At 44.7% G+C, this 20,680-nt stretch overlaps 1 protein-coding gene across 2 annotated transcripts in view; it reads right to left on the minus strand.

Annotated features, from left to right (window-relative positions):
* Positions 1-20,680, minus strand: part of MTTP (microsomal triglyceride transfer protein) — a 627,046-nt gene that overhangs the window by 216,277 nt on the left and 390,089 nt on the right. For both annotated transcript variants that reach the window (XM_069630721.1, XM_069630722.1), the window contains 2 exons: positions 14,265-14,381; positions 192-331 (listed from right to left, as the gene is read on the minus strand). In XM_069630721.1, coding sequence (XP_069486822.1) covers positions 192-331; positions 14,265-14,381 — 257 coding nt within the window. The remainder of the gene's footprint in view (positions 1-191; positions 332-14,264; positions 14,382-20,680) is intronic.

Raw genomic sequence — 20,680 nt, forward strand, 5'->3', positions numbered from 1 at the left:
TCTCTTGCAATATTACACACTGACCTAACCTTTCTTTAAGTGCCCATGCCAGTGATTGTGGGGACACTAGTTTGCTCAAAACCTCCCAAATAAATAAATGCATTGGTGAATCTTTCCAATCTGAAAGTTATGCATTATTACATATAACACAAGACATTGCAAAGCTTGTACAATAAATGTAAATTCCTTACTTTGACACTATTTTACCAGCGACAGCTTGATGTGCATTCAAAGACAAAACATGATTTTCTTCCGCCAGCACTGTTTTAAAGAACGCGTCGTCCATGGTGTAAATTGTCGCAGATGTTGCCTTTGTACCGACACCCAAAAGCTGAAAGAAATAAAGTGGCATTCTTGAGACAGACAAAATAAAACTGTACATGGCCTTAAGATTCATGAGTGCGTATGGTGCAAGAAAGTGGATGGAGCCTGCCTAACATGCCCCTTTGGACGTGGAGCTCCTCAAACCTTGAGATAAATATTGAAAGCAGCGCGATAGCAAGGAAAGGACCTGAAATTCATCTCTCTCCCCATAGGTATCTGATAAAAGGAGAACTACTTGCTGCTAGCTTCATCGCTATGAGTTCACTTAGAGCACACTGTGAGGAGCTCGGGTCTCTGTATCCTGCTTCTGCCTTTCATGTCATTGACAGGGTCAAGTCCTAAAAAGTAAAGTGGGGGGACTCATCAACAAATGTAATGGGATGTGACGTTGCCAGAAATTAGCATAGCAAGGGGAAGTATGTACATTTCATTAAATTGGCTTTGCATAACCACTCAAATTGCACAGGACGAATGGCATTTGCCTTTCATAAAAACAACACACACACAAAACCCAGAGAGGATATTTTCTTCTAATAGTGTTTTTGAAAACGTTAAAAGGTGTGCATATTTTAAACTCCAAGAACCAATATAAATGTTTCCCTGGGACTTGCAGTACCGAAATGGGACATTTTACCTTTAGTTGTGTGCTAAATTTCATCAGGTTATGTAGTGCAGTGGTGAAGTGTCCTGGCCTACAAACCTGACGATTGTGGTAGATCCCAGACTGTGGTTCGATCCTCGTGGTCTGCTTGGCTTTAATGCACACATTCAAATACGACATTCATTGTTTCTCATTTTAGCTGGGGGGGACTGAGTCCCCCCTCTGAAAAAAGTGGGTGTACCCTCGACTTGAGCCCTGCATGTCAATTAGAGTTAGGTGGCGAGGAGGCTCCCTCTCCAATGAGAATGCTCCAACCGTTGATACGATTAAGGAATAAGGAAGGAAATGACAATGATGATAAGTGTTGCTACATAGACCAAGTGCGTTTGAATGTAGATACAGCGACTTCATATAAGATTACTGCCCTGCAATAAAACACAAAACTAGCAAAATTGATAGAGACCATAAAATGATGAGACGACAGCGAGCACACAATAAAAGTCTTCAATTTTGTATTCAATCAACCAAATGAATACGTGGAGAAACCAGCATACCTTGAAACAATTTCTTTTTACATCGACCAACAGAAGGCTACTGGAGTAGGGCCTATGAGTCACTGTGCCAGAACATCCGGAAAAAACATATCTCTGCCTGGTCCTACACACTCATCCTGGAAGACATATGCCCAGAAAGCCCTCCAGTCACTGGTGCAGGGGCGTAACTTGCTGACAGGCCAGATCCCCTATAAACCCAATCAAATGAAAAATCTCTCCCGTTTAAACTACCTAACAGACGTTGTATGAACTCTCAGGAATTGCTGTTTGCTTTCTGGCTGCCGAACATCATCCAAGAAGCCTCCGTCCCGCAAGCCCTACAGCCCCTAGATTGGCGTCCCAGCCTGCATCACTGATCAACCAGGCTGGAGCACTCAGAACACCTCTCGAGAAGACGTCTCTCTTTCATTTCCATCAAATAATAATCAGAATGTGGATCAGGGCTCAGCTTTCCCTGGCCTGGGTCCCTGAAAGGACAGCATACCCTATAGCCACCCAATTTACTCCCAGAAGCCCCTGCCTTCTTAGCCCACCAGTCCCTGATCCCAGATTGAATACTCAACCCAGCAGGCCAGCTGAGCAGTCCCCACTATTAGAAAATCCCCAATAGAAGGCAATACCCCTTTATTGTTCCTTAAAAGGACTATAAACTTATGCTGGGACAGGAATTACACTTACCTGGACCTGAAGAAAACACTGTGCATTCCCTCACTGCCATTTAAACCCAGATATGCTATTGCCCGTCATTTTAATATGCTCATAATCCCAAATAGCCATCTAAATCCCCATGGGCCATCCTTAGCCAGATATCTTCTGCACCTGGGTGTCTGGCTAAGGAAAGTTGATCAATGGACAGATATGTTTCCTGTTTGGCCAGTGTGGGGTACGAATGCACAAGATTAGTGTCACGCCCTTAAAATGGTGTTACTATGCCTGGTTTTTGACAGTCGCAACATCAAATTACCTCTTTATCAGTTGTCACCCAGTTTCAATCTCACAAGTATATGGTCTGGCTATTTCCAACAGATCTGAGTTTAATGTCACTGATCAAAGAGTGACAAATCAGAAGGCCAGCTGGTAAAGGCCGACCCCTGCAAGGTCGCTCTTTATCCTGCCCCTCCCCAGCTAATTTTCAGAGGTGTCCTCCCTGCACACATATTCCTTCTAAGCAGCCCCACACCTCCATTCCCTGTGCCTCTCCCACGCGCTCCCATGCACCACCTTCTTACCTTTCAAGTCTTGCTCCATTCCAAGCCTGTCGGACCAAAGCGCGATGTACAGTGCGTCGGCCTACATGCAACACTCTTTTGTGCGTTGTGTTTCAGCTCAGAGGTCTGGAGACTGCAATCGTACCCAGCACTAAACTGGGAACACCCACTTGGCCTACCAATATCACACACCACTTCGATTAAACAACAATGCCCTCACCAACGGATGAAAGGCTCATGAGACCATGGTGTTGCATGATGACTTTGTGTCCTTAATGATGCCAGACAGAAAGATTTCATAATATCTGTCTTTGTCTAAGTGTATCTGTGATCAAGGATCTTCCCAGACAATGCATGAACTGCAACCACTGTATGTCTTAAACCCAGTGTATTCCTAAGGGACTGTTGAACCACATCAGATCTTAAGACCTTTTTGTCCATGGGCCTCTATAACTACTGTATGCCACAACAACACATTGGGCCTCATTACAACTCAGGCGTTAAGGGTTAACGCCACCGTTAACCCTTAACGCCTGATTCTGATTTTAACGCCTGCTTTTAGCAGGCGTTAAAATCCATGGCGCTAACCTGCCATGGTGCTAATTACGCCGCCGTAATTTACGGCGGCGTAATTAGCGCCTTCCCCACTCCCATTATGCCCTATGGGGCAAAAATGGGAATGGGGAAGGGAAAATGGGAAATGGGAATTTACCGCCCCACTCACCTTGGAATGGGGCGGTAAATCCGCCATCCACCATGGTGTAAACGGAGTTTACACCATGGTGGTAAAGTTGGTGCACTTAGCACCAAGGTTGTAATGAGGCCCATTGTGCCTAAGGGTCCATGAGATGATGGCATTCCTATATACCTCAGGCATCCTACAGGTTTTGGTTCCACTATCGGCCTTAAGACCTCTATTTTCCACTGGGTCTGAACAACTGTATGTTTTCACAGGTATGTATCTCTACTAGTCACTGGGTCTACTGTGCATACCTCCGTATGTCTAAGGGTTTCCTCAGACCACTAAACGCCCTAGCATGTACATCGAGCTAAGATGTTAATGACTGCAAGATGACCAAACCCCTGTGTATAACGAAGCGTCCTTGTCAATGTTGAATGCCTGCATATCGATCTTTGGCCAAGGAGTATCGAGACAAGTGTGTGGGCAAACACTTGTGTATACCTATGTCTCATGGACCCGTTATATTGCTATTTCTGATCAGCCATTCAACAGCACATAGCAATGCACACAGTTAACTCCAAAGTGTCCATTTTGATCATCAAAACGATTAAAAGACAAGGAACCCTTTCTATAAACGCCCGTCGACCTACAGAGATTCTCAGGGAAAGAAATGGAACCTCCCACTACTGTAACAATGATGGGATGCAAGCACCAGAAAGCTCCCAGAGAATACCTATGCAAACCAAAACCATATACTGGCCTAGTCTGAAGTACGATGGCACCCAGAACATGGTATTTCCCACCTGACATGATAATCACCCGAATACTATCTGGACTCTGTACTGATTCACGGAAGAAAGAGGTGACTAACGAGTAAAAGTTAAACAAAATGCCATTTCTTGAACCAGAGGTTGGCAGCGTGTTATTCAATCGATTTGTCACTGTTTTTCAAATTCTTAACAAGATTTAGAAGTGTTGACCAGACTATATTGGATTTCTTCAATGTCTCTTTCTCGAAACTCGTTAAGAGTGTTCTAGCATCCTAATGCATCTCTGGAATGGTATAAGAGGCTTAGAATGTGGGATGTGGATTGCTCCAGGTTCCAGGGAAGACAGTTGCTCAGGGCTTCAGGGTAGGAGCTTGAACCATACAGATGGATCATCCATACCCTCCTGCCTACTCTGTAGCATAATAAAGTATGTTCCTTTTATACTTACCGGCATCCTGAGTGTTCCTGCTCCGAGTTATTCTCTTACCTGAAGTCCCAGGATGGTGACTTTGCATTGTACAGATTAGTGACGAGCTGAAGAAAAGATTCCTGCGCAAAGATAAAGACGGGGCAGTCCATTGGAAGATATAGTCCATGCCCAGGCACCTGTTGAAACTTGAAGGGCCTGGGAGGTACCAGTGATCATGATTACTGCAGTCTACTGATGAAAAGTGGAGAAGACAGCAAATGGCTTCGGCTTCAGCCGCACAAGTTTAGTGGATGTATGTGCTTTGTGCCGCTCCAATGCCCCCTTTTGACCATCTTTCTACAGGGCACCACGTCAAAATTGTCTGTGGAGCAGCGAAATGGGAGGAAAATGTTGCCACCCAGGAGCTGGCAAAACAGGAGGAAAATGCTGGTTTCCAGGAGTCGGGAAAAAATGATGAAGAAAAAGGTCTGGGGAGCTCCCAGAAGGTTCAGCGAAGCCCAGGGCACCGGAATGGCAGGCCAGCTTTGGGGAACGCACAGCTCCATCCCCTACCTTAGCACAGCTTTGAATAGTGTTGACATCATAATGTAAGCGCTACTGTGCGATCTGGACAGGGGCCTTAACAGAAAGGTTTCAGCCACGACTTCGGAGTCAGGGTGCAGCATCTTAATTGCAGCATTAATATGATGATTTGTGAGCGGGCTGAATAGTGTTGACCTTATAGTACGTAAGTTTCCTAGGGTCATCCAGATGTGGACCCCTTGCTCACTGTGCTCAGAGAGGCACAGCTCCACCTCACTGATGAGGCCCAACAAGGCTGAAACACATGTATGGGGTTGCTGTTGGTACTCTTGTTCAGAAGGGAATTGCCATAGCATTTCAGTGCTGAACTGCCCACGTGGGCAGGACAAAGACTGATGTGCAAATGGTTATTTCCCATCTGTGAAAGGCACAGTGAGTAAAAGCAGTGGCTGCGAACTCTCAAGTGGGTACCTTCCCAAAGAACAGTCAATGGGCTGATTTCGTTCTCGCAGAGGGGAGCCTATGGACTTTGTTTTGAGTACTTACTCAAGCACTGCACCAAACAGCGTTGTGGTCTGGTGGACACAGACCTGTCAGTGATAAATGGAGATTTTTCACTGGCTTTCAGACAGATTGAAGGTGTGCTAATGATACAGCGGGCTTTCTCATGACTTTCTGTCTTTTCGTAATATTGACATGAGGATTGGAAGAGTATTGATACCCCTGTTAATGGGGACCTGTGAAATAGTGATTGTCCCGGTGTTTTATGCATTTCACGCAGGGTGTGTGCAATCTTGTGATGGGAACTGAGAAGTGAATTTAGTGATGAGGTCATTCGGTCTGTGGCCGTAAATGCAAAAAATAATGAAGACGATGTTGTTTACCACTGCAATTCCACTTTACAGGTTGTACTGGTTGTGTGCTGTTTCCAGTGCAGGAGAAAATATACAGGCTGAGAGCACTTTACAGAAACATGCAATGTTTCAAATGAAGAAGTTAATCAGAAATTAAATAATCAGAGCACTTTATGATATTATATGTCATGTATAACTCGCCTGTACACAAGTGTTTATAGGCGCCAGATGAGGAAGTTGATCTTATAGTGCAGGAGGAATTAAACACTCAGAGCACTTTATGAAAGTTGTTATTGCACACATTGCGATCTTGCCATATAGTGCCGGGGAACGCGTGAATGGCACTTCAGGTAAGCAGGACATAGTGCAAGTGCTGTGGTGGAATTTTCCAATGTGGGATGCTACCATGTAGTAAAGGGGATATTTGAATATCCAGGCTTCACTACAGAAACTGCACCCTATGCTAGTTGTGGCATGGGATTGATCATAGAGTGCAGGGGAAACATAAATAACCATAGCACCTTATGAAGATATTTACTTCACAATGTTGATGATTGAGTTTACCATTTGAAATTAGGTGTACAGTCTTAATGCACATATAACGAAAATGTTATAATGAAAAACACATCGAAAATGTATGTGGGGTGGGGTACAGGGTTAAATCTTGTGGGGAAATGGTGTGGTTTTTTAGGGGTCGGAAACAGGGGTTAGCGGACCCCCCTCAAAAAAAATTGTTATGTTTTGTTGTTCTAAACATTTTGTTATAAGTGCATTCTACATAAAATGTGCCCTTATAAAGACATGTAACCTATGAATTACACTAAAATTGAATTTGGTGATGCCTTAGAAAGCGATAAGGTTGTGGTTTGATTCTGGTGCGAAGCGTAAGATGACATTTTAAGGTTCTTGTTTCTCGGGGGACGTGCCTGATCACCATGTTTCTCTGAGAAATGCTGGCCACGAAGCTGGCCTTAGCGCTTATGCGAATGTTAAGTAATGCCGGTTACCTATCTCTTGATGGGTGGATGAAATGTATGTGCAGACGAGGATAGCTCAGGGGCAACGTGCTCGCCTTGGAAACAAGACAACACGGAGCAACAGGGGTTTGATCCCCGGGTCCGCCTTTAAAAACCTATGGGTATTAAGCGTGTTATAAATAACATATCATAAAACGTCTGTTGCATCAGATGTTCTATGGCTAAGAAAGGAGTACACAGAGGTTGTGTAAGACCCCCAAAGCGACACATTTTGCAGGTGTGTAAAAGAACAAATGGGAACCTATCAGTTACACGTAGGTCATATTAGACCTTTAAGGTAACAAAGGTTACGAGTGTGGTGAGAATTGACGTGCCTGCAGGTTTGTTATGATCTTTCAAGTAATAAGGTTTATGCGTGTGGTAAGATGGAGGTACACGTTGGTTTGTGTGATCTTTAAGGACACTCATGAGAGAATTTCAAACTGTGTGAGAAGACACCACTAGTTACCATAAGCATGCCGGAGTGCAGTACGGCGTGCAGTGATTTGGCAGGCATATCACTCATAAAGCAAAGTGTGTGTTTTAGTTATGCATGAAATGAAGAACCTTTAAGGTCAGTGGTGTATGTCAATTGTGCATAACCATTAGAGTTTGATTTCATGTTGCACACTTATGAGGGTGTTTTATTTTATGTGCTTCCTGCTGGTGTTCATTCCTATGCAATGTGGGGAAATTGCGATTGTTCACCCTTGTTGTGTACATACTACGGGTGTTTCCCTTACAGCTGCGTACTGTTTTGTGTACCTCCTTTGTCCTGTTTGTCACTCTTCCGTTATTTTTTTCATTTCTTGTCATTGTCCTTCTTGGGAGGTGTCCTGGATGAGTACACATCATTTTGACTTTGCCTAAAATTGAGATAAAGGAAGGTGTGTGAGGTGTGTAGCATCCGCACCTAGGAGATATGTCGAGAATGAGCTTGTTATTTTATTTTGGATAGAAGGGAGGTGTGTAGTATCCTGATGCATCTCTGTAATGGTATAAGATGCTTAGAATGTAGGATGTGGATTGCTCCAGTTTCCAGGGAAGACAGTTGCTCAGGGCTTCAGGGTAGGAGGTTGAACCATACAGATGGACCATCCATACCCTCCTGCCTACTCTGTAGCATAATAAAGCATGTTCCTTTTATACCTACCCGGCATCCTGAGTGTTCCTGCTCCGAGTTATTCTCTTACCTGAAGTCCCAGGATGGTGACCTTGCATGCATACACAGCGCCTTTGTAATGTATGGGGTTTCCTGACTTGCGGGGGCCTACATATTCTACGTTACCACAGATAAAGTCTGCAACCTGCGTTTTCTAGCTTCTGGCATTCCCATGGAAGTATTTCCTTGCTGGTCAGAACTCTGCAAATCTTCCTTCCTGTAATGCAAAACAAGACTACCTCAAGGGAGGTGGAGGCCCCGTAACCACCATAGTGGGAAAGATGCTATGAATGTTTGCCACAATTGGCCGCTTGGCGTATGGCTATATTTGGAGCCTCTTCAAAGGTGGGATAACTATGTTTCTGGCCAGTGTGATCAGCTCCTGCACACAGGCCAGGACATGGTGTTGGATACCAGGGGATCCTGCCCACACCACCCAAGGCCCAGCATCGTAAAGTGGGCAGTGGTACACAGCCCCCATGGAAGAGAGAAATGTGTTTATTTCAGATATGTTATAGCCATAAAACATTCAAATAAACATGAGGATACACATGGAAACACATAAAACATCAATCTAAGAATCATATCCTGTTAAAAAAACACAATCATAAAACGTCAATATCATAAAAAAGGCATCACAAAAACACATCATAATAGTTTATCCAACTTATCTCTTCTTTACAGACGCAATGTAAAAAGCAAGCAAATTTAAAAGCACTAATGACATCTTTAACTGATAAAAGCAATAAAAGGCCACGACGCCATTATGGCCAGTGTCAATCAAGCAGTCATAAAGAAAATGTTTACATAAATCATTATATAAGGGAGAAAAGAATCACCATGTGGGCCAGTGTTTACATAAATCATTATATAAGGGAGAAAAGAATCACCATGTGGGCCAGTGTTTACATAAATCATTATATAAGGGAGAAAAGAATCACCATGTGGGCCAGTGTTTACATAAATCATTATATAAGGGAGAAAAGAATCACCATGTGGGCCAGTGTTCTGACAGCACCACAACGGCAAACCATGCCAGTAGACGACGTGGCAGCCCAATTGCTGGTTACCGCCTTAACATGTACAGCATTGAACATGGCACGCGTCAATAATGACCTATGACACGTGTTCATAACAAAATCAAAATAAAGGGCCATCCCACCGAGGGCAGAAAGCGGAAGATAAAATGGAACCATAGACTTGTTATGGCCAAGATCCTCTCGGTTGCTAGCCCAAAGCGCCAGGAGCAATGATTTTAGTGCTACAATTGGAACCATAGTGATACTTGAAGGATTATGAAAAATGGGACCCTCAGCCCACAGAGCCAAGGGTCGATTTAATGCATGCCAGCCACTCAATTCTATGGTGAGTACCAAGAGGTAGAATAGGTTTCCGCAGGAATGTTGTCAATCAGCCTCTGCGCATCACCACCGAGCACACCAGAACAGAACAGGTTTTAGCCACAACATGACGGTAATAAACGCCTGTCACGTCTCGAGATGTGTGATGTCGACCGCAGTTGTTCAGGGCACCTTTAATAAATGGGATAAGAAGAAATGTTCCTCTTTTTGGAGCCCTGTGGTACTCCCGGGGCCCCTAAGTTTGCTTCTGTAAGTGCCCACCTCAGCCCCTTTTCCTTGCACCTCCAGGCCGTGTAGCACTTACCTTACCATGCACTTCATCTGTGGCTCACCCATGAGCACACACATGGCAGCACCTACCCCCTCTTCCCCCTTCCTTGTTGCACTTGCACGTTCTGGATACTCACAAGGCAAAGTAGGTTCATCCCTTTACCTTTCTCCCTGCATTGTTTGTAATATTTCTTTTTTTTGTATTTAATGTGGTTCACTCCCTTGTTCCCTCCCTTTGCCCTATGGGCGCTTTGAAACAAAATGTACTTGCTGTATAAGCGCCTGACAAGCGAACAATAAATAAATAAATATAGGCTGTAAGCATATTTAGCACTGACGAATCATTCAACATGTTCGTGAGATATCTTATGGCCTGTTTCATTTTTAATCTCTTTGCCTGTATGTTGTCCTTCCATGTGAGCCGGATGTTAAGGAGTGTTCACAATGAAAAATAAACACTGTCTGGCATGCTGGACAGTGTTTGTTTGTAATTGTAAACGTTGCCTGTCATGCTCCCATGGGAGGCGACATTTGCAATGGATCACTATTGGGTCTGCGTACTTTATGCTGTTCCATAAAGCTTGCAGACTGCATAGGGATCTGCAGCATTTGCACCTTACAGCTGGATCAGCCCTTGACTAGAGGGTTGATGAAATGTAGCACCACACAGTGCCCTGTTCCTACACTTAACAAGCCAGTGACATCTTTGCACTGCCAATAGGTTCTGAAAATCAACCTACATAAACTGACAATATGGTGTGAATCCAAGGCCAGTGTTTCTGTTTTAAAGTGGCAAATTCTTCCTTTTCTGGCTGGAGCCGTTTAGGGGCATTGATTGAAACATGTTGAGATGGTGAAAAGACTGTTGGAATTTAAAAAATGTCAGGTTTCCTATGAATATCCCAGGAAGAAGATAAACACGCTAAGTGCTGTCTCTCCATTAAGGAAGGGCTTGGGGCTCTGGCAGCAACTTCATTTCTTCCATGATGTTTGAGGCCCTCACTGTTAGCTGATGGAGGCGAAAGATTTCGCATCAGGGGCTTGGACATCAGGTAGTATTTTCTGGGTGATTTCAAGAGGCGATCCTTATCAGGCTGGGTCAGTATGTCTACAACATTTTCAATCATTTCAGTTTTAGTTAAAATGGTCGGAAGGGCAAATAGTGCCTTTTGATTCTTTCACCTCAATACCAGTCACTATCTTTTCCAGATTGGTAGTCTCTCTCTAGGATGTTCCTGAGGGTCATGTTTAATGATGCAAGTATTTTGTCAATATACCGTTATAGAGACTTCTCTACTGTAAAGGATTCAAAAAGAGAACCCTATTTCATAGGCTGAAAGAGTGACACAAGGCCATATTCATTCTCCCTTTTCCTTTGCGCACAAATGGTCCTCTTCTATTTGGCGGAGGCACTCACAGAGGGAATGATCTCATCAACAACTAGAATGGCCTTACTACCATTTGGTTGATTCATCTTATTTTCCCCACCCAGACAGGCCTTGGTCACCATACTGTTGGGTACCTTAAGTTCATTAGCTACCCCAGGCTCTGAATTTCACACACAGTGGTTGTGCTTTTAAAAGTGGAATGAGCCATATTATGACAATCACCCCGGCGTCAGATGTTGGATATGGCCGGTAACGGCCCGCCAGCCCGAACCTAGGCACGAGGGCCTCAGCGAGGGCTGTGGGCCGTTACCGGCCATGTCTGCCACCATACAAGCTGGTGATATTCGCACTCTGGGGTTCATCCAGTATGCAAATGGTTTATTTATTTAGTTTTCTCCCCGCCAAAAAAGATGGCTGCTGCCATAGGAAAAGGGATTTGGTCCCTTTTGCATTTCTATGGCGGCCACAAGTGGGTGGAGCACCGGGAACGGAGCACAAAGCTCTGGTCCAGCAGGTAAGTGAGAAAGGAGGGATGTGGTGGAGAATGGGTAAGGTTTGTTTTAGGGGATGGGGAGAGGGTGGGATGTGGGCAGGCAACATGAAGAAGCTCTCTGTTGCCTCCCCACAATACAGATGGCACCACCAGGGGAAGGGCCTCGGGTGGCTGGAAACAGCGGGCGGCAGATAGTGTATTCTCGCCCGTTGTTCCAGCCACCTGATTGGCTGAGCGCCCTTCCCAGGGTGCGAATTTCCTATCCCCTACATATCATTATAGGGAATGTCAGAAGGATTCAGACCTTAGGGGCGTTGGTCACATGGGATGCTCACTCGCAGTCCGCAGAATACTTTGCTGGCTTGTAGGTTGGTGCCTTGATTGATTTAATTCCTTGCACAAATAAAGAAGACTTGACACAGTTAATATCTTTCAGGTGTGATGCCAGACTCCCCTCTATCATACTTGATGCATGATCTAAAAAAGTTTTGTTTCAGTGGAGCTCCAGGGCAGGAGGCCTTTTCTTCCCCCTTCCTTGACTCTGTGGTGGGAGCATTGCTTTATGCTTAAGTGCATTAAACAATCGCAGGATTCTCTAATCTTAAGCAAGTGCTAGGCTCCTAGACATCACATGCTGATTTCAGTATCATAGAATATAATTGTCAAATTCTACAACATGCAACAATGATCCTGCATGGCCATCTGGCCATAATCCTAATTGAGACCTGTGGAAAGTTGCATTTTGTCTCCCCTCCATGCCCAAACTGCCCAAGCTGCCTCTCCTTCGCCTCGCGCTTGCCGCGTGCACTGCTGCGTGGCAGCTCAGGCTTTGCATGATGCACTGGCTTGGCTGAGTTACTCAAAAGCAGGCTCCTTCATCCTACGGCCTTACAAATCCACACAGAGGGATTTCCCAAACTGCCTCGACCTTGCTCTGGGATTGCAACAGTTGATGCCTCCTTACAAAATGTCCACACTGATATCACAAATCCTGCCCAAAAAAAAGAAACCATAAAGTGACGGTGAGCTGACCAACACGTGGCTTCTAAGTGAACTGGCCAACATCAAAGAAACGGGTTGGAAACTTAGCCAAAGTCACTGATTCAACAAACAACAGCATAATATTTCAAGAATTAAAAAGGAATGACAAATCCACAGCAGGTGAAGAAAGTGAACACTCAATCCCATAGTTCAGTATGAGACCTATCTGCCTATTTCATCATCAAAATGGATACTATCAAACCACACATGAAAGACTAACCTGCTCCAATGACCTAACAACCTCACACCACGTCCAAACATCACCTTCTGCTTCTTTGTCCCAGCAGCAGAGAGGGCATTCTCCTGAAATCGAGGTATCGGATGAAGGCCACTGCGGCCCAAAGACAGCTTTGCCTGGCAGCTCCAATAAGGCTTCAACTTCGACCCTGTCTATGATACTGACAGACCTTACTAGCTCTTCTCTAGACATGATTTAGGGCCCCATTAGTACGGGTTGGGCGGTGGCCCTTAAATGCGGCGGTAACGCTATTACTGCTCATTTAAGGGTCCGCCCAAACATGTGTATGGTGTGTTTACATCCAGCTCAGACTTGGGGGTAAACACGCCAGAAAAATGCAGATTTTGGGCGCAATTACCGCACAGTAATACCACTGAAAATTCACCAGAAATTCCCCATATGGACCCAATGGGGAATGGGGAATTATGTTTACCGCTCAAACCGTGATCTGGCTGTAATGTCGCCGGATAGGTGGATGGTAACGCAAATACAGTTGGGCGGTATCCCATTTGGGATACCGCCCAACTCGTGAAGAGGCCCCCTTAGTATTTGATGTCTTCCAAGAAGCAATCATAATGAGCTTGCTGAAAAAAAGAAATGCCGAAATCAACAGACTGTCAGCCCGTTTCAGACCTCCAAATGAAAGCCGAATCATATAAAAGGGTCTCCCAAAAGCTACAACTCCAGACTGAGGCGGACCTCCTCTTTTTGTGATCTTCATTGTGGATTTGGGCTAGCCCGAGTCAATGAAACTAATGTGCTAGGCATCAACAAGGAATTGCTGAAGGCCATTGAAGGAAGTCAATCTGCAGCCCTGATATTCCTTGACCTGTCCACATCATATAATAAGGTACTCCAAGCCGTTCTTCCTTATTGCCTTTATTCAACGTTGGCCTAGAAAGGGTAGAATATGCGTGGCTAGCCTTGTTTCTTCATAGCCAGTCCTTCCACGTCAATATCGGTAAATGCCCAGAATCTTGAACTGCAACCTGCGGTCACCCAAAGGGCTTGGCAGTGTCTAATTAAATGTATATGTGTCCCCCTAAATCAACCAATATCAGACCCCCTTCAAAATGTCTGCCAATGAAATTAAGATGTTCATCCACATAAAAGAGGCAACACTAACACAATGCTTAACAAAAAAACAGAAAAGAGAGTAGTCTTTTTGTTCTTGCATCAAAACTTAAATTGTGCAGCAAACGTACCCCAAATAACGTTCCTTTTCATTATCCTCCACCTCTAGGTGAGCTAGGGAAGGGAGCCTGTGGAGTGACTGGGTTTACCACTGCTGACATCACTGACATCATTGACACAAAGCCTAATGACTGCCTCACATAATAGACACTCTACCTTATTGTGGCTTGTAAACCCGGTCTTGGCTATTTTGCAGGTGTCCAGGGCCTTCATCTTGGTCACTTGGTTTTGACGGGCCTGATAGGTCACTTTGCAGTTCCCAGAGACGTCCTCCTGTAAAAGGGAAAACAAACATTATTGCTTTAATCAAATAGTCATTGTCATTTTAATAATTTTGCGTTCCCTTTAATCTATCTTGGTAGCCCTGTTGGATGTCTTATTTCAATAGCTCTTCCCGAGCACAGGCTTTTGAGTCTAAAGAGGAAAGTGCATGATATGATATGATATGATATGATATGATATGACATGACTTCGATGAGTTCCTTCATAGATTAGCATGAACAGGTACACCAAGCCAAGCGGCTTATCTCTCCCTCACTAATGTCCACAATTGCAATGCCAAGTTCATGAAAACAGTCTTTGGAACTTAATTGGTGGAGGCGTCATTGTTTTCGTTTAGATAGAGAGGGGTGTGGACCCTGAAAGTGCAATACAACTTAGTAGGGACTCACTGTTCAAAACTCTTTCGAGTAGTAGCTGGGCTCCTGACCATTCTGCCACACTGAGCCTCTGAAGGAGCAGAGACAGAGTACGTCCTCTACCTGGTTCTCTTCCAGGGTAGGGCAAGGGGACAGGGATGCAGGAAGTTTTGCAGGAGGGACTACAGAATGTTCTTCCTCTAGCCAAGGGTGAAGTGTATCTGGCAGGAGACATCGGCCACTTTCCCCTGTCCTCACAGCGCATGCTCTTGTGGCCCGCATTCGCTTACCGCCTTCCCGTTAACTAGACCTGCTTTGGCTTCCCTCGTCCCCCTGCTTTCTGCATTGTGGCTTTCAGAGGGCCCAGACATGACACAACATCTAAGTGCTATCAACCTTTATCGTTATAGTACCGTTGCTTAAACGTTTCACTTTAAAATGTTTAAAGAATATATTATTGCCCCTTTGATCCTTTCTTATCTCATGCGACTACTGATTTCCAGCACTATCTTGTCTCCATGCTCCTTCTCATGTCTGCTCTTTGGCTCTTTCCCAATCTCTGCCCCTTCCTTACTAACTTCTTCACCTCTAACATTGCCTTAGCTCTGTCTTCTTTCGCTTCCGCTGCTTTCCCTTTCTCAAATCAATGGGCCTCATTCCGAGTACGGCGCTAACCAATGGCGCTATTAACGCCTTGGTTGACGCCGTACCCGGACCGGCAGCGCCTTGGTGGTTGGCGGAATTACCGCCCCATTCCAAGGTTGGCGGGGCGGTAATTCCCCAATCCCCATTTACCCTTCCCCATTCCCATTCTTGCCCCATAGGGCATAATGGGAGTGGGGAAGGCGTCAATTACGCCACCGTAAATTACGGTGGCGTAATTAACATCAAGGTCCCTTAGCGCCATGGTATTTAACGCCTGCTAAAAGCAGGTGTTAAAAGCACCATGGCGCTAAGGGAACTCGGAGTATGGCGGTAAGGGATTACCGCCACCGCTCTCGTTAGCGGTGGCCGCTATCCCTTAACGCCATACTCGGAATGAGGCCCAATGTCTCTCCCCCTAACTTAATGTTTGAGCTGCTACTATGTTGGCTGGATTCGATCACTCAAACTTTATTCCCCAGGCTTGTGCACCAATTCTTTCTTTTCGAATCCTTTCTTCCTTCAAGTATTTTCTCGTTATAGCCAGAATTCCTGATTCTGTGAAGCATGCGCTCTTCTTCCCCTTTGAAAATAATCGCCACCTTGCCTCATAAAATCTAATTTCTTCATTTTCTCTCAAGAAATAAGAAACATTTGGGTTAATTTACAACTGTTATTTTACATTGAAAACAACTATTCTCTATCTTTCTGTCAAGGTCACCTTTGCATCATCCAGCACCTTCTCAATTTGAAGTTAGTCAGTTTTGCTCCTGCATGTCAATCCTAACTCTCCTCGCTTCCCTCTCTTTTTGGTCTAGCCTCTTCTTTTTATATTGCTGATCACTTTAAACTTCGGAACAGTCTCTAATCTTTTGGCATCTCGGACTCTCCAGATGACTAGTTTCCTTATTGCTTCCAAGGTCGCAATCACTTTTTTCTGTGGGATAAACCCTATTTGCCCTGCCTCCTCTTTAAAATGGTAAAACCCAACTTTTGAATCTTTAAATCCGTTTTTCTTCTCTACTTAAAGAAATTCTGCTTTATCTATGTTTTTCGTGTATTGTCATTAATACATTGATAACTCTCAAAGGCATCACAGTTTTCATCAACACCCTCTTATTCCTTCAAGCAAATTCCTTCCTAATCAGATATTTTATTTATTTTCAAGGTCATCTCTTTCTTGCTCTCTTTCCTCCTTCCATCACCACTACCTTTGCCACACACAACGGGGGATCTTTCAATCCTGTAGCGTTAGAAGCTCTACCATTTGCTGACAGTCTCCTACATTTCTTTGCTTGTATTCTATGATGTTCTGACAATTTTTCTAAAGTGAGTTCAGTCCAGATCTCATTTGGGATAACACACTTATATGTAGGTGGCCCTTTGAGACCCCTACGGTCTCAAAGATGTGGGTGACTGCCAAGGTGCCCCGTAGTCTGCCTGGTTTATTCATCTGACCTGCACAGTTGTACTGATTCTGCTTGGTGGCAGTGTACTTTCATACAGTGAATATCTGAGTTGTAGCTGTGTTGGCACAAATGAAGCTTTTTTCTTCCTAGAGTCTCTCAAAATGAAATCTCTTGTTGACATGCTATCCAGTAGCAGAGCAACTGTAGTTTGTTGCCCCTCTGGAATTATGTGGGGACCGATTTTCTGACATGTATTCCTATCGGGGTCTCATAAATGGACTGTGTGGGCGTGCATTTGGGTGTCTGATGGGTAGGACTCTTTGGATTCCTCTGAAATTCGCATACAAGGAGTTTGCCTGGGAGAATGGAGGTTAGGGTCATCCTGTATCTGTCGGTTTGGGTTTAAAAGCTGACATACTGCACTGGAACTTTCCTAACTGCTGGGATTTCATTATGAAGCATTCAGAGAGATGTCTGATGTGAGGACGTTGATATGTACTCTGCACTTCCACCTATTGGATTTCAAGAAACCTGATGTCTAATCTCTGCCTTCTGATGACCAAAAGCAACTATCTTTCAGCATCCTGTTCGCTTGATCCGGTGGGTATAGCTGGATTTGTAGGCCTGAAGGTGTTTTCCTGTCTCTCCAACATCTAGGGCTCACCCGTGCTGCTGGACCCCTGTTCAATGGTTTGACTCTGTACTGGTACCATCATCCCGATGTGAATACCCTCAGTGGTGTGTCTTGCTATACTTGAATTGAACCATGGCCTGTGACTCCTGGCTAGGGTCACTATTCATCAAAGTGTAATCTTTAGTAACCTAGCCTCCATTTCTTCATCTGCACATCTTCTGGAAGTCCCTCCACCCTCAGCAGGGTCTGTTGGTCCATTCCCCTTGGGTCAGGGTCTTTATTTGCTGACCTGTGCTGACAACTACGCCAGTCCCTACTACTGCTCCAAGTTGGCCACTGTGCAGCGTCCACAACAATGAGGCTCCAAATTCTATTCTTCAATAAACCTTCTTCTTAAAGGTTGCCAGGCTTTGCTTGAAGTGGTGGTTCCTTTCTCCCGATGCAGCAGTCTTGCTGTTCTGATGTTGCCCATCTCGCTGACAACTGGAGCTTCTCCTGCTGCTGCTCCTAAGGTGACCTCTACAGACTCCCGGCCAGGGCTGTTCCGTGCTGAGTTCTATGTTGGACTCTCCTGTTGGTGGTGCCTTTGCTCACTTTTGTGCTTTGGTTCAGTTCTTCCATGGTTGTAAGGTTCCTTTGCTAACCCTGCACATTCAGAATGGGACAGCGACAGTTCCTGCTGGTGAGGTCAATACTCACCTCTTGAATCTCTTATCCTGGGCAGTGGTGACGGAACATCTTTCACTGGATCTCTTCTTTTGGATCCTTTCATCCATATAGAGGTCTCCTTTGGATCACTATTGTCTTTGGGGCCCAATGTGCAGACTTTACCTCTATTGGCTAACATTGGTGTATTGTTTAATATGGCCCCATAGATTAATATAGGTACTTGGGGTTACCTGTTTCAACAGAAGACTGTGAGGCCCCCTAAATGCCAATTTGACTTTGTGGGATTGTGTAACCATTTCATGAACTGGGGATATCACTATTATGTTTTTCTATGTTCTAAGCAGTGTGTGTGTGTGTGTTCACCAAGAGGGGAGACCCCAAGACCAATCAGTTGATGTCAGCGATGTGAGGACATGATTAGCAGCTGCTGTGGGTACGTAGGTGATAAGTGTGGAGGAGTGGTAAGTGGCCTTGCTCCGAAAAAGGGGTGTTTTTAGGCAGATTCTTGCCAATATGCGGGATTGATTATGTGGGTAATGCATGGTGGTGAGGGAGGAAGATGTGATTTGGTAAGTGGGGGTAGGGAGAGAGACATGGTTTAGTGGGAATGAAGTTATGAGTTCAAAAATTATTATTCCAGTGGCACTGATGTATTTGGTTGCCAGCTCTGATGATGAGCGTTCTTGTCTTATGGTTTCATTTAAGGGGTTCAGGGAAACTGACCTGTGTGAGTCCAATCAACAGCCCTGTGGCGTTTTTATGTGAGTACTCAGAGAATGGCCGTCTGGTTGAAAGTACTGTGAAGGGCGGTCTGTTAGTTGAGTGTAGTCCCGGGTGCTTAGGTTCACACCAGCATTTACTTGTATCCTGGAAAAATTAGATGTGTTCTCTGATGAATGCTGAGGCCATTCTAATTTTAATTTAAGGCACAGGAAGACTAACCCGTGCGAGTCCGATCTCCACTTTTCGATGGCTGATGATTTGTATGCTGGCCTGTGGTATTGTCATGCTAGTACACTGAAAGGTTTTGCTGCGTTGATGTTTCCGAAAAGGGAAGCTATGTTAGTTGAGGTTGGCACCAGGGGCTTAGGTTCACTCAGTTTTTTCTGGTGTCTATTTAACAGACAGGTGTTCGTGGATTTTCTGAATGTGGGGTTGTTATGTTCGGTGTGCAGATTTTTGGATATAGAATTACAGAGCTTGGCAGAAATGATGGAGAAGGATGATCCTCTGTGATGTTTTCGATACAAGCTTGGCACTGTTACTAAGGTAGTGTTACTGGACCAAATATTGTGGTTGGTAACTTTATAGTGGATGAGTTTTCTGCTGGTGGATTCTGGGACTTCGCTGCGCATGATGCGCAGTGTGTTAAGTTTTGAATTGAATCGCTGGTGTTATGCAGTCTTGTCTTTGTAGTCTCAGAAGTGGTCTAGCTGTCGCAATTTAACTCCTCGCAGCTTGTTCAGTAAGCAGCCCAGGATCCTCAGATTGAGTTTGTTGGCGTAATCTATTCTTGAGAGTAACAGCAAAAAGTCACTCCCAAGCATGATTCCTAATACTGACACCACGCAATAACTCATGCTGTGGATGGTAGCGGAAACAAGGAACCTTTTTAAGGATTGTGGCGTGGGGTGGGGTTGAACCTTACTCATCTACGTGGAGAGTTAGGCTCAGGGTCTGCTGTATGCAATGTGCTTCAAATTTAATAACTGAGCACAAGAGCCAATACAATGGCCACTCAAGACCACAAGGCTGCATTGCATACATTCAACCACTTTCCACCACAGATTTCTTTCCTTTCATCTCCATGGATACAAGTGCTTAGACTTTTTCGACAGTTTGCCGAAAACCAGAAGGCGATAGTTGATTAAGCAAGGATGAGCAAACCTCTCTGACACCATCATGACAGCAGTCCTGCTATACTTCAAATGCAATTACCAAACAACATTTTGCAGTACTTCTAGCGTGTTACTGTCTATTTAAACGATGATTGATTGTTTACATTTTCTGAGTACTTCATGAACTCAGATTACATTTTATTCCAGTTCAACATTGAACCCTCCGGGGGCTCGAATGGGAATGGGGAATGGTTCCCGGAATGGGGACTTACCGGGTCCTCCAAGGTTGGAATGACCCGGTAAGTCCCTATTTCGGGAACCCAGCCCCGGAATGCGGTAAGGGGGTAGCCATAGTGCTAATAGCAGAATGGCTACCTCCTACCTCGTAATGAGGCCCATTTTGATTTGTTGTCAACTAAGCTGTGGAACAACTTTCCTCGCTCGCACCGTCCAATGCCTGGATGATCACCTTACATTGGTATCCAGTGATAAAGTCGCCTGAGAAAAGGTCGACATTTCCCAAAATTTGCACTCCTACGAAAATCAAAAACTTTCCCCAAATATTCTAGGACTGGAATTAAAATAGTAACTAGTACCCATCCTAGAATATGTGGGGAAGGCTTTTAGGGGTGCACAGAAAAAAATCACCTACCTGGCAACGTTTTCCAAGGGGACATTTTCATATGGAACCCTTACATTCAGTGATGCATTATATCATGCTTTTGTGACAGTACACTCAATG

This window comes from Ambystoma mexicanum, chromosome 6q, assembly GCF_040938575.1.
Source record: "Ambystoma mexicanum isolate Mex_15411 chromosome 6q, UKY_AmexF1_1, whole genome shotgun sequence".
NCBI classification, from domain to species: Eukaryota; Metazoa; Chordata; class Amphibia; order Caudata; family Ambystomatidae; genus Ambystoma; species Ambystoma mexicanum.